The 14905-nt window shown below is 42.3% G+C and overlaps 1 protein-coding gene across 2 annotated transcripts; it reads right to left on the minus strand.

The window, feature by feature from the left end:
• Positions 1-1980: 1980 nt before the first annotated feature.
• zgc:154093 (uncharacterized protein LOC777623 homolog) lies at positions 1981-12837 on the minus strand. Of its 2 annotated transcripts, none has more exons than XM_061718866.1 (2): positions 12686-12837; positions 1981-3989 (listed from the first exon to the last, which is right to left on the minus strand). In XM_061718866.1, exon 2 carries the CDS (start codon positions 3581-3583, stop codon positions 2699-2701), a length of 885 nt encoding a protein of 294 aa, XP_061574850.1. In that variant the 5' UTR covers positions 3584-3989; positions 12686-12837; the 3' UTR covers positions 1981-2698. The 2 variants fall into 2 exon arrangements, with proteins under 2 accessions (XP_061574850.1, XP_061574848.1); XM_061718864.1 differs by having other exon boundaries at positions 12682-12837.
• Between the last annotated feature and the right edge of the window lie 2068 nt (positions 12838-14905).

Genomic DNA, 14905 nt, shown 5'->3' on the forward strand with positions numbered 1-14905 from the left:
GTTCAACTGATCAATTGATAAAATGCCAATATGTGTTGTTTCTTCTAACTAACAAGAGTTTTTTGGCAGACCCACAACCCACATACTCAGCTTTCCAATGTTTAAGATTTGTTACCTTGCCACTGTTTGGCTTAAGGTTTTTTACCTGCCACTGATTATGTTATGTTTATGTAATAATTGCTCGGGGGAGAACATGCAAACTCCACACAGAAAGACCCTGCCGGGCCTGGGAGTCGAACCGGGAACCTTCTTGCTGTGAGGCAACAGTACTAACTACCAAGCCACCGTGCTGCCCTGGTTTATTATGCTTCAGTTTATTTATAAAAAAAAAAAATCATGAAATAATTACGTTTAATGGTCATTGTCTGGTTACTATTCTTGAGTTACGTAAATAAAAATGTTCAAGTTTCCCATAAAATGTTATTAGAAAATATAAGAAAAAATAATGATTGGAAAATACTAAAGGTAGGGTAAGGAATTCTTTCAAACCCAAAACACTTTTTGACACTTTCGCTGAATATCTCTTTAGCATTTGCTACCTGACCAACTTATGAGTTCACTGCAGAAGAACCTGGTCTTCATGCACAGCCATGGCTCCAAAAACTGGTGACATATACCCCTTTTCCACCAAACCGGTTCCAGGCTGGTTCTGGGCCAGTGCTTAGTTTGGAACCGGGCTTTATGTTTCCACGGACAAAGAACTGGGTCCGGACATGAAAACACGGTTCCAAGGTAGAACCAACTCTTTGCTGGTTTAGAGCAGTGTCTCCCAACCTGGGGTCCGGGCCCCCCCTGTGGGGGCGCAAAACTTTGTCTGCTTTGAGGATATGCAGTTGTAAATTATATTTGCACATGTTAAATAAATAAAAAATCATAATAACACACCTAATGGAATACAGTAATCCAAGTCTGTATAAACCCACTTAGAAATATTTTGGTCATTTTAAAATACTTGTTATTTATCAGGATAAAAACGTATTATTATATCATTATTCAACATTTAATCATACTACTACTCCGACAGGTTGTTAAAGGAAAAATGTAAAAAAAAATTTGCTCTCATATTAAAAGAGACATTTTTCAGAAATATTTTTATGTCCTTGCAATTATTTTTTTGTGCGTATTTTATACATTGGTGACACAAAATGAAGGTGATAAAAACAAAGTAATATGTATACAGGGTAAACCAAAGAGAAATGTATCAAAAAAACATAATTAATGTTCATTTTTTTCAATTAAAGGTTTGTAACGAATCACTTTACTCTTTTGCTGCTAGTACGTACGGGTCGGGGGGCCCGTACGTAAGTACGTAAGACCAACGGCAATAGCAAGACTGGGAGACGGAGACATTTTCAAAAAAGAATTAATCTGGATGCAGCAAAGCATCATGGGTCTGAGGAGGAGACAACCTGTCTGTTAGAGATGTGTCCACGGAGGAGCTACGAGTCCTATTAGAGCATTTACCTTGTTGTTGCTTCAACTTTCACACCAACGCAAACGCAGCAACGTAATGACCTGGCTCACCTTAGCACCCGAGCTATGAAAAAACACGAGTTGTGAACCAGCACCAGCACTGGAACTGGTTTGGTGGAAAAGGCGTATGAGGGATCCTATTTTCTTAGGGAACAAAATCATGTAAAATCCTCCAGAAATCTCTTACTGTTCCTTTAAAATACAATTAATTTTTTTCAAAGAAAGCAGCAAAATTGTTCAGTGAGATCCACAGAACTTCAGCCACATTAAATCCTGCACAAGACCTGCTAACCAAGCAGCAATTTGAAGAAACACTGTCTGCTGCGTGGAAAGTTGTAATTCTCAATTGTCGCCACTAGAGGGCAGCAAATCATTATTAAAACTATTGTGGGCATTGACAGGGAATGAATGTCTATAATACTTCTACTTAAACATTATTGTTGTTCATATCAACATATAATTTTAATAATTATTAGTAAGAGTGAGATGAAATGTCAATTTTCTTATTGGAAATATTTTATTCATATATTTACAGGTACATATACAACATGATTGACATTCGGATGATAGGCTACTGTGATAATGCTACTGTGATGTGTCGGGAGGCCGAGAGCACAGATAACTTCAGAAAGTCCTATCTGAAAATATAATATAAAGCAGCACTTTTCTTACACTTAAAGCTTTTCGACCATCAGGGATAAACATCCCGAGTTCCAGTGAAATATTGCTGCAGGTTCAGAGGGGACGGTAGTGTTTAACAGAGACAACAAAGTCAGCACTTCTTCTTCACATTTCTCCTGGCGAGGACATTCTTGGATTTGTGGCGGTTAGGCTTGGTCGGAGCGAGCAGATCTGTAATTTCAAACCATATTAAGTTGCTGTTTGTCCAACGGTGTTAGCAGCGGTGCAGCTGCTGGTTTTCCCAGGTCAGTCTGGAGAGATATGGCTCTGACTGGCGTCTGGTTAACGATTGACGAGCAGGAAAAGTCCTCGGTATTAGTCAGGTTAACAGGCAATACGATGCACATTGAGGCAGGCGTGTGTCAACGTAAAGGTCATGATATTCCAGGCTCTGTGTGCGGTTCAGCTTCGATAAAGGCTTGTAAAGTCCAGCCTGTTTCTTTAATATCTGATATTTTCTCCAGAATCAGTTTTTTTTGTTCTCACGTGAGTTTAGAAACATGTATATAAAAATATCTGTGTCACGTTCATCTTTTCAGATGGTTCACAGCTCACAGCGGTTGTCCGTGGCCTTGTAGCGGTCCATGATGCTCAGGACATCGTCCAGAATGGACGGGCCCAGATCCAGGTCCAGCCCGGTGATGGAGCTGGACCGGGACACGCCGGACGAGGGATGGAAACCGGGCGAGGGCGAGTCGCTGCGCTCGCTCCTCAGGTCCTCGTTGCTCAGGCCGGCGTCGGAGTCCAGGCTGAGGCCGCGGCGGGCGTCCAGCGGCCCGCAGGACTCCGACAGGGAGTCGTCGGAGGACACCTCGGAGAAGGACCCGGAGGACGGGACGAGGCGGCGGATGGCGGGGGAGATGGAGATGTCCCTGCAGGGCTCCGACGCCAGCCGGCCCACCATGCCGTTCTCGCAGAGCGCCAGCGCCGGGTGCTGCGGGCCCTCGGCGCCCGGCCTGAGGCCGGGGCCCGGCGGCGGCTGGCAGGGCAGCGAGGTCAGCGGGGGGTCGTCCAGGTGCAGGCGCGGGGGCTTGGGCGGCGCCTGCTCGTGGGCCACGAACACCGGCATGGAGATGGTGGTCTTCAGCAGCCCGCTGGACGAGTGCTGGTAGTGGTAGCCGTTGAAGGCGTAGTTGTGCACGTCGGGCTTCTCCGCGCCGGCGATGTCGCCGTCATCCACGGGCCGCTCCATGCTGAGCGAGCGGCCGTTCTGCAGCCGTCCCAGCAACGGCAGCATGTCCATCTTGCCCTGGAGGAAGCCCACGTCCCCGAACATGTCGCCCTGGCCCTCGGGGCCCACGTGGGCGCTGTGCCGGACCGCGCCCAGCGGCGGGCTGATCATGTCGCCCGAGAGGATGTCGCGCAGCTTCAGCTTCTTCCCCTTCTTGGGCGTCGTCGTTTTCAGGTACATGGGCGTCTTCGCCGGCATGTTTTTTAAGCGTCTGCGAGGTCACCGGAGGTCAAATCCACTCAGTATTGGAGAAAAGCAGCAGCTGGAAGTGAATAAACCTCAAAGATGTTTTCTCTCCGGTCTGCGAGTATCTAGGGCAGCCGGTGTGATGACCGCAGCCCCAGGGGTCGAGCCTCACACCGACATGTGACTGGGGCCCTCCACCTCAGATCAGCTGCCTCTGTCTTCCTCTCGTACACCACGAAGCCATATCCGAGCCCACGGCGTTCCCTCGCTCCTCTTTCTCCTCCGCGCGTTCCCTCGCTCCTCTTCCTCCCCGGGCGGGACGACGGGCTCTCTCTCCGGTCGTCTCGCTGTCTGCCGACGGCTCGGCCGGAAACCCTCCGCAGAAACTTCAGGAATGTGACATCAAAACACTGGGGATCTGTGGAAAGAAACAGGCGAGAGAAAAGGGAGTCAAACAAGAAAAAAGGAAAGGTTGAAAGCGACGAGGGGAGGAAAGGGGGGGGGTGAAGATTTACGGCCTTTTCTTCGGAGCTGGAGGACATATGATGGAAAACACTCTGAAATTCCTCCCTGGTGTTTGCCGAGCCGGGTCTGAACGCCCTGAGCTGTGAGTCAGAGCAGGAAAATCACTCAAAAGACCGTCGCCATCGGTAACCGGTGGTTTGAGGCTCGGAGCTAGTCTGTTATCAGTGACACATCTCCCAGACAGAAACACGTGGGTGATTCAATCATCCAAGAGATTCCCAGCGTTGCTTAACACTTTATAAACACAATAAGTTTATTGTTTTCATATCCAGTTTTGTCACAAAAGGAAATTCTGACCTTATAAGACAAAAATTTAAGAAATAATTGATGCTTTTTCCACACGGAGGGAACATTTTAGTTGTTATTACTCATCTTGACGGCTGCTCTGATTTGCTCGCACTTGAAACAAAATAGATAAACATATGTAATTAACACATTTAAATCACAATGTTGAACCTTTTCTTTCCTGGAAGTTTCACTTTTAGTTTGGTCTCATCCATGTGCACATTTTCAGGGGATATTTTCTGTTTTCTGAATATGATATTTGGGGAAATATCTAGTAAAAATATGATCTACTAAGGCGGTTCTTTGATTCAGCTCTTGGTGATTTTGTTTCATCATCATCATTAAATCTAATCCTCTCCCAGCGGCTCCTCGCTCACGTGCAGGTCGCCAAGACGCCGGCTGCATATTCGCATGTTTGAGTGTCACACGGTTCACTGTGAGGAGCTCGGAGGTTTGACACAAACCTTGAAAACCTCGCTGCATGTTTGGTCTCCACTTTTATTTACTCAGCTGTTCTGGTAAAATTGTTTTCTCCACGTTTAAAGGCTTTGGTGAGCCATTATCTCCACGCTCGGGACATTTACGATTAAACAAACTGTTTTATTTTGCTGTAAAACTCTTTGAAATTAAAAGATGCTGAACCAAATAAACTGTTTATAGAGACGTACACAGTTATCCTATTAAATCCAGCCGGTGCTCTTTCACTGCAGTGCAAACCCTCACAGATCAGTGTACGTTGGGCCAGGAAGTGAACCGGCAACCTCTGGGTTGACGGTTGACAGCTGCAGCTCCTCTGAGCTGAGGATGGGCCGCTCTGGTCCTCGAGGGCGGCTCTGCATGTTTCAGATGCTTCCCTGCTTCATCACGCCCTGATTCAAGCCACTTGAGCAGACCTCCATGACACGTTAAAGATGATCCATTGATCAGAATCAGATGTGTTGATGTGAGGAAGCATCTAAAACATGCAGGACGGTGGCCCTGAAGGCCTGCAACCACCCGTCCCTGCTTCAAGATGTGTCTGTTTTTGTTATTTTGGTATTTGTGTCACAGCCGAGAGCAACGATATCGTCCATTAGCACTTTCTGTGAACTTCTTGTTCTTTTGAAGCATCTGTTTGCTCACAGTCAGGATCTGCTGGTTGTAGGAATGGGCGATATTTTACCGTTCACGATATACCGTCAAAAAAATTCCCCACGGTAAGAATTAGTCATCTCACGGTAAAAAACGATAAATTCCCGTTGATGATGTTTTTGTGTAACAAACATGGCCGAAGGCGGATCTGAGAGCGAGGAGCTCGTTGTTAAACGAGGCTCCAGCTCCGTTATCTGGAACTGGTTTGGATTTATAAAGAGTGACAAAACATCTATTATATGCAGAGCCTGCAAAAACAGAAGGAAATGGTTGTTACATTTTGATATAACGTGATAACTATTACGAAAAAAAATTGCAATAGTAACTAATTTGCATGTTCCAACCACAGGTTAATTTGCACATTTTATTTATATTAGAAGGGGTCATCACTGATTGGATTTTATTTTCAGTGAACTTTTATTTATTTGTCCTGTTTCTTTATCAGGTTTTTTTTTTTCTACTTTGTGATTTTATAAGCTAAGAAAACTTGAAGGACAGTGGTACTTTTGTTGTTTGCACTGTTATCCCACTGTTTAAGCCATACAGTTTGAATAAATGTTGAATCTGTTCTTACATTTCAAACTTGTTTCATTTGAGTCATAACAGTTTTGCAGTACAGGTGGACTCATTTAATTGGTTTTTATTAATTCAATATAATTGGTGTAGTTTAGTAGCATTTAGTGTTCTTTTAGAGCAGTGTTCTGGGGGCTCCAAAGACTGAATGTGGTGATAGATTTATGGTTACAAAGGTGGAGTTGAATTGGTATTTTTTTTATCGTCATTTTTATCCTTATCGGGATAAATGCCAGAAATTATCGTGATACATTTTTTAGTCCATACCGCCCCTCCCTAGCTGGTTGAATAAAGGTTGTTACATCAGAACCCGGGCAGCCTCGCTGACTGATGCATGCTGGACCATCACTATCAGCCGCTGGCCACCCTGCCGGCTCAGATAATCCCCACCAGTCGTCCACCAAGCCAGACTGGCTGACGTCTCGGGATAACGTGGCTCCAGATGAGGAAGGGTGGTGTCACATCGATCCGGGCGGAGACGTCTGAACTAATCAGCTCTGCTCTGACTCACTGGGACCTGATGGAGGAGGATGGACGGACGCTCTCACGGGTCGTTCAGGCTCCTCCTACCTCAGGAAACACCAGAACCAGTCGGTCTGGACGGACATTTGTGATGGTCACATGATGAATTCTCAAGTTTAAGGTCGGACTGTCGGTCCTCAACTTCTTTTAGTGTTGGAGCTCAATAATATAGATTAACGTGCTCAATAAACCCCCAAAATAAACTATACACCCGTCTATAAATGTGTGCAACAACTTTTGAGGCGACAGATTACGGATGAGAGTGAACTTTTCTGCCTCGATTGACTTTATATCTACTCTGTACAGTCAAAAAACAAACAAACAAAACAAAAAAGAGTGAAAAATCATGCAATGGCTAAATCACATCGCCGTATTTTTGAATAATTGGTATTTCAGTATTAAATCTAAAAATAAGGTGAAACAAACTTTTTTCTTCCAACTTTGGTTGCAAAATCCTGGTGTTAAACTTTTATCACTTATTCCCACACGAATCCCTCCTAACATCCTGTGGTGGGTGTTTTAGACAAAAAGAACGTTTCTATGGTTACCAGAAAGTAAAACTTAGGGGTGGAGTCAGACACTCAGCCCCGCCCCTTCTTCTTTAGACCGCCCTCTTCAGCAGCACAGCATCACTGACTACGTTTACATGCAGTCAAAATTTGGGTTATTGCTAATATTCCGGTTACTGAAACATTTGGAATATTCCGTTTACATGGTAATTAATCATTTGGGATATCTGGATCAAACCAGCGACGCACGGAGAACGTGATGACGCAATTCCCGTCATTTCCGCTTCTTCTTCCTGTATCCAAATTCAAAACAAAAGCTGCTTCGCGCAACTTTTCGCTCACCTTCTTGTAAATCTCGCTATCCCCGTACTTTCTACCGTCTACAAATGCCAAAATGTTCATATCCTTCATTACATTTATGAAGTGATTAGTCTCCTCTTCACTCCAAAAGTGTGGCGTGGTCTTGCGTTTCTCCATGTTTAGAAGAACTTCCTGGACTCAAAAGACCAGGATTCCTTGCGAACAGAGCATGCGCAGAAAACAAATTCATGTTCCGTTTGATCGGGATATTCCGTTTGGCGTTTACATGACCGAATATTCAGGTTTTAAAAGGAGTAACCCAGGGGTCATATTCGGGTTTTAAAAAACCCGAATATGAGCAAATTCGGGTTATTCAAAGTGTTTACATGGCCGTGTTATTGCCAATATTTGGGTTTTAAAAGGGTTATTGAGTGCATGTAAACCCAGTCAGTGTTTCAGGTGGACCCCAGACAAGGTGACCAGGTCGTTTTATGTTGGAGCATTTAACTCGGTTACTACTTCAGACAACCAGATATGAGCTCCCGAACCGAACAAAAATAAGTATTGTCTTCTAGAGTGAGAAACAAGGAAGTGCACCTATACGAGGGACCGAACGTTATTACATACCGGACAGTCCCCACTCATCAGCAGAGTATTGTCAGTGTTTATATTTGTCAACATCGCAGATCTATTCTCCCCCATGTGGTCATAAGTGGTATTACTACATAGGATGGCTTTAAAGTAAGCGCTATTTAAATATTTGTGTCTATACTGATGATGGTTAACGAATCTTTAACTATAGAAGATATGTTATACTCTGATAAAGTTTTAGACAAGAAAGTTGACATCAATAACATGATGTAAACGTTCAGGAGGAAATGTTTTATGTTTGTGTCTTTAATTTAGTTTCAAACTGTTTATTTGTTCTAGTTTAAAAGCTTTTGTATTTGACAAGACTTGTTTGGTGACAAAAATCAGTTGAGATAAAGGTCCAAATGTGGACCTTGTGGTTTCTGTAAAACTATTAAAGCCACAACAACACCAGAGATGATGTGCAGTACGACTCTCCAAAAACATCCTTCAGCTATAAATGAGAAACACACAACAGAGAAGTTTTTCTCTCCATCAGAAAACAAACATCTGAACCACATACGAAACAAAAACAGCTTCTTAAATAGACGCTCGGTGAAAATTTAAGCCCTCAAAGAAAATGAGACATTTCCTGGCAAGTCCTCAGAACACGGTCAGCAATCATACTCCCACGTCACAAGTGCAGAGTAGGGGGACGAAAGAGTAATACAGGTGTATTATTACATGTGTATTAACAAGTTTAGGGACGGTGTACACTTTAGGCTCATTACAGCCATTAATAATCTATAAATATGCAAATATCAACAATAACTCCAGTGTGGAACCAGTCCGGTTACAGCCGGTTCAGTGGCAACGCCTCTAGACTCAACCAACAGTTTGTCCTTTTATTTCATTTAAGGTGTTGAAATACATCTAGTAAAAACGTACAGGTATCCCCTGGTGTTAAAGCTGTCAGATGGTAATAATAAAAGGTAAAAGGTGTCAGTGATCCATTTTAATTCGGATATGAGCTTCACCATTAAAATCTCCAACTAAAGGCTCTGGGGACTCGCAAACACATTTATAGGATGTTTCTTCTTTTCTTCTTATGTGTAAAGTCTAAATGAGGTTAATGGAGGAGAAAGGTGGTCAATATTATGAAGTAAAGCTGCATTTTTGCAAAGAATTTTGAGTTGGATCGAGTCGGAGTCGTGAAGCTTGATTAAATTTTCACGGATGAGTCACTTCCAAAACATTTGTGGGGGAAAACAGAATTCAAACCTAATTAGTGACTAAAGCCACGTCACATCAGGGAGATTTTAATCACTTACAGTAGCAGTTGCCAAACCATCAGCATCTGAGTCTTTTTGATTATGTCAATGCCAACAATTTTACAGGAATTTAAAATCCCAAAATGACTCATTTTCAGCAGAAGTTCCCTTTGGCCTGGCTGACCTCTATTCCGAGGAAAGGACTATCATCCAGAGTGATGAAGTGAGAGAAAAGGCTCCCCCTGATGACCACACCGGATCCAGGAGTCATGCAGGGAGGAGACGCGCCTCCTGCATCATAGACATATATATGTATATACAGTACTGGAGTTGAGGGGGGATGAGGGGGGATGGCATCCCACCTGAAATAAAAACTGTCAAAATCATCCCCCCTGTAAAACTACCACCCCCCCTTTCCATCCCTTATGTCATTTCATCAATGATTGTGGTTTTACTGCTAATTCAAGATTTAGAGTCATCACCAGAAAAATAACACCAGAAAAACAACTTATTTGACAATTTTCACCTGTTTCAAGTAAATTTTCACTTGAAATAAGTAGAAAAATCTGCCAGTGGGACAAGATTTATCTTATAAGCAAAACAATCTTGTTCCACTGGTAGATTTTTCTACTTATTTTAAGTGAAAATCAACTTGAAACAGGTGAAAATTGTTGTTTTTCCAATGATGAGTCTTGTTTTAAGTGTAATGAGATTTTTTTTTACTAAAATGAGACATTTTAACTAGAAATAAGACAAATATTCTTGTTAAGATTTTGATTTTTTGCAGTGATCCATTTGACTACCTGTGAAGGACAGAATCATATTGATAAGTTCAGAAAACTGTTTTTTATTGTTGTGTTTTGATGTATTTGATGTAAGCCCAGTGGGTATTTAAAGCTTACAAAAGGCTGCATTTAACTGCTGCTATGTCATTCCTGCAGTATTTCTGCAGGTGTTTTGGTCACTGCTGTTATTTGTAATATATTATATTATTTGTAATCAGCACAAATGATCCGTCCCCATATGATAAAATCCACCATCCCCCCTGATTTTTTTTTACAACTCGAGTACTGCGTATATATGTCTATGTCCTGCATCATAGACATATATAAGTATATATGTCTACATATATACGTATATGTGTCTATTTCCTGCATCACCTTCCCGGAAACTCGGATGTGGGACGCTGCGATGATGCAATCGCCCACAGACGAGACCGATCTGACATCTGTTTCTGCTCTCAGACTCCATTTGTTTCCTGGCTCCACGGAATCGAGCCAGCGGGGCGGAGAGCCACTACACCCCGTGAGCCCCGTCATCATCCGGGACGGAAACACACTCAGCCCTCACTCAGCCCTCACGCCTGGACGCGCGGCCGCTCCTTCTCTCGCGCGTAATTACGCACAGGCGGCTGTTGACCAAAAGAAAACCTATAGCCGTTCTTCTAATCCCGTTGTTTTGTTATGATCATATTTGAGTAAAGCTGATTTAGCCTGTTGTGTTGTGCCTGTTGCTCTTGTTTTCTACTTGGAGATTTGCTCCTAACACGCCTCTTTGCTGTATGTATTACAAACCGTCTGTGGGTGAGTGTATGAACCAGTTCCTCTTGTCCCAGTCTGCTAAAGAAATGACACCTTCATGCAAAACTCCCCCTGGTCTGATGTGATGTGATGTGATGTTCACTCACTGAGTCACCTCCAGACTTATTTCTCACTGCGGGTGTAGCAAAATGGTTTTAGTTTGTTTGTTTTGAGATTTCTATTTTTTTCCCCCCTTTTTATTTTCTGTAATCTACCCCAGCTTTATTATCCTAATCCAGGGGATTTAACAGAAGAAAAACTGGTTCAAGCAGCCGCTGAAGATTAGAGACAAAAGACTGGGTTGAGAAATAAAGTGGATCACCGACTGGCCGAGTCTCCCACCGCGACTGTTGCGTAACCGCGCACGGATCCTCGGTCCTGCTGCCGGCTCTGATCACTGGTCGGTTCCAGTGGGACAAGCCCACACGTCCAGAACCACGCTGTCACATTTACGCAAATAAATCACCAAAACGTTTTATCAGCCCTCGTTGGATTTGATCAAGAAAAAACAGATATGTATCCAGGGGCGAAAATCCCGTTTCATAGTTGGGGGGGACAATAAACAGTAACATTTTAGAGAATAAATCCAGGGGGGACAAGGAATAAAAGTTTTAGCCTTCCTTTAATACAGCATTTTGACATTTTCATCTCTATCTCGCAAACAGGCAGAAGACCTTTCTTAGAGCAATACAAAACAATGGAATTAGGTGGAAGGTGGCAATAATACAGCACATCTGACATAATACACTGCAAAAACCCAAAATCTTAACAAGAATATTTGTCTTATTTCTAGTTAAAATGTCCAATTTTTAGTTAAAAAAAATCTCATTTCACTTAAAACAAGACTCATCACTGGAAAAAAACAACAATTTTCACCTGTTTCAAGTCGATTTTCACTTAAAATAAGTAGAAAAATCTACCAGTGGAACAAGATTGTTTTGCTTATAAGATAAATCTTGTCCCACTGGCAGATTTTTCTACTTATTTCAAGTGAAAATTTACTTGAAACAGGTGAAAATTGTCAAATAACAAGTTATTTTTCTGGTGATGACTCTTGTTTTAAGTGTAATGAGATTTTGATGTTTATTATTATTTTCGGTTTCGGTCACAAATTTTCATTTTGGTGCATCACTACTAAATACTACTGCATTGTTCCAAAATTATTAATTCTGTCTCAAATTATTCTAGGGGGGGACAGCTTTACTAATGGGGGGGACTTGTCCCCCCTGTCCCCCCCGGGATTTTCGCCCCTGTATGTATCACAGGTTCGCAGTGACTCCCATCGCCTGTTTGCTCACAAATCAGTTTCTCCAGAACTTAATCTCCTTAAAAAAATTAGATCATCATAGCCCAGATGGACGAAGCTTGTCCATTATGGTCCAAACTGTCATGGATAGTGGCTCAAACAGACCTACTTTTTCACGTGGGTTTCACAAGAGGCGCCTCCAGAAATAGCCTGTCACACTAAAAACAGGCTAAATATACCCGGATAACCATTAAAACACGCAAGAGCTTGTTAAAGTCTCGGACTGTGGTCAAAAGCTGTATAATATGGAGGGAAATTTGAAGAAAACTGTGTGTATTTTGGGTTTTTACTGCGCAACACAACAAACTGCTCACGTTGCGCACGTCCAAATAAAGGGAGTGTCACCAGCGCACCCCGAGCCTTTATGTTGACAAACTACACACTTGTCATTTTTAAAAACTCTTTTTGTTACCCATACAATAGAAAATACTAAACCCATTCAAGTAAACACAAACCAACAATCCATCCCCTTTAAACATGTGTCAAACGTACGTACCACAACATCCTCATAATAAAGTTATTTCTAGGAGATATTTACCTACAGAATCACCGCTCCTCCGGATATCGTCCCGTGGGTAAAATATGTGTATTTAGTCGTAAAGTCCACCGATATGCTGCTCCAGCGAGGCAGAGTAAGTCTCTTACTGGTTATTACTGTCCGTGGAGCGATCTGGAAGGAGAAAGTTAAGGAGGATCAGCCTCGCAGCCTAATGAGGAGCCGGGGACGCAAGTGAACCAGTGACCACAGGGGGACTTCCGGTTTAGGGTTTTCAAAATAAGGTCTATGAGCCTGAGTTGTTTTTTCTTCAGATGCTCGGTCTGTGGAAATATTTATTATGAGGCAGGGGAAATGGAAAAAAATAAAGATGTTTTCTCATATGACCCTTTTTGAAATTAACTGGATACAGTCCTCTTACTCCTTCCTCCATCAAACAGGAATATTGGTTTGTACTCGTGCTATCGTGAGTTTGTGAGATATCTGAGCAAGGGCGTAGGTTTGGTCTCAACATTGGTAGGCATTGGTACGATATAACGGCATAACCTGCATGTACACTTTTTGCTGGGGACGGGACATTAATAAGACCAAACAGATTGGGTGAACGGGGGTCAGGGCTACATTTGTCACAAATATGAATCTAATTAATTGATAGGCTAAATGATCAATGCAAAATAAATCTGTATTGACTTATACTAACTTTCATGTGTATTGGTTCACCTGATACACGGTTCGATTCAAACCTTTGTTTTCAAAAACTACTAAAGAAACATTTTGAAAACTTCCAGAATATTCCAGGATTTTATTAGCAATTTAAATTGCAATATTTGAACATAACTTAAATTATATTAACATACACAATAAATACAAACTTGTTAATAATCAAGTCATCAGCCAATCAAACGTTGCGTTTGAGGGAAAAAAAATGGACCGGCAAATTCAGCAAGTGAAAAGGGATAAATGTAAGTCTGAACATAATGAAAATAATTCACTTAATAATGGTAGGGTCCATTCTATCCTTACAACATTTGGGAAGACAATCTAAATTACCTATATATCTGAACTCATTATATAATGCAAATAAGGTTGCTTAAAAGTTGGTGGGGACAATTTGAGCCTCCTGAAAAGTTGGTAGTGTTATGTCCCTACCGTCCCTATGCAAACCTACGCCCTTGTATCTGAGTCACAAATTAAGTTCTGTGCCACTTCAAAGTCTGCATGTTGTGATACGGCTGAAATCCCTGGGTGTGTTCTTGTGCCGGTCATTGTAACGAGGAGGGATCGTGTGAAGACTCGTGTAAACCTCAGACGGCTCCAAGAATGCATTTTAAAGTCAAGTAAAAGTAATCGTTGAAGAGAAATGTGTAAAAAATAAAGTCACTTTAATTGTCGTGTAACATAATGTCCTTTTACGATGTTTTCAGGTGAGAATTTACTTTTTTAACTTCATATTTAAGGCCCTTTCATTTTGATTTATTTTTGTTTATACTTCCACAAACTTTATTAATGACAGGGCCAAAATACAAAAGCCTATAACCTATTAAAAACAGATATTAGTTTATAATACTACAGTATTCTGTGCTCCATTATGACTCGTTTTAATTCATTCAAATTAGTGTTTATTTTATGCTCAATTGTTAATGATTTTATTTTGAAAAATCCGGTCTTCTTTTCCGGTGTGACTTTGGCTGTCAATTACCAACAAAACACAGCAGACATGGTGATAAATACCCCGTTGAGCGCGTCTGTAATTAACCTAGTTATAATAGAACTAGTGACAAGCATCAACAATGGTGAAGAAATGCTTAAATTAGAAGTTACAAATGAAAGTGCTGAGACGGCGTGGTGGCCCCCGGTACTCCCCTTTGATCATCAGGTGTGAAACTGTTAAAAGGTCAAAGGGTGAGAAGTTACATCAGGATGAAAGAAGGTTGAAACGCGTCTGAAATGTGCTCTACAATCTAATTACGCTGACTGTGCTCTTTTCAAATCCGCTGGCTGACAGCGAAAAGTCATGATTTCTGACTTGTGGTCCGGCAGCCACCTGACTGCCGACCTCCTGCTGGGCCTGGGAGGCTCCGGTCTTTAAGTTGATTTGCAGCAGGCAGCCGCTCAGACCGGCGAAGGCTAATTCACAAAACAGGAGCGGACACCTCAGTGGGCCGGGTTTGGTGTGTTTAGAGAGGTGAACGGTTTTAATCGTCAGCATAAGACAGTTAATGCAGACTTGAAATGCTTGGTGGGAGCGATAAATCAAGAGGTGGGA

Source organism: Cololabis saira, chromosome 4 (genome assembly GCF_033807715.1).
Source record: "Cololabis saira isolate AMF1-May2022 chromosome 4, fColSai1.1, whole genome shotgun sequence".
Taxonomy (NCBI): domain Eukaryota; kingdom Metazoa; phylum Chordata; class Actinopteri; order Beloniformes; family Belonidae; genus Cololabis; species Cololabis saira.

Coding starts and splice junctions, on each gene's coding strand:
- zgc:154093 (XM_061718866.1), bottom strand. CDS start 3,583: ATGCCGGCGAAGACGCCCATGTACCTGAAAACGACGACGCCCAAGAAG.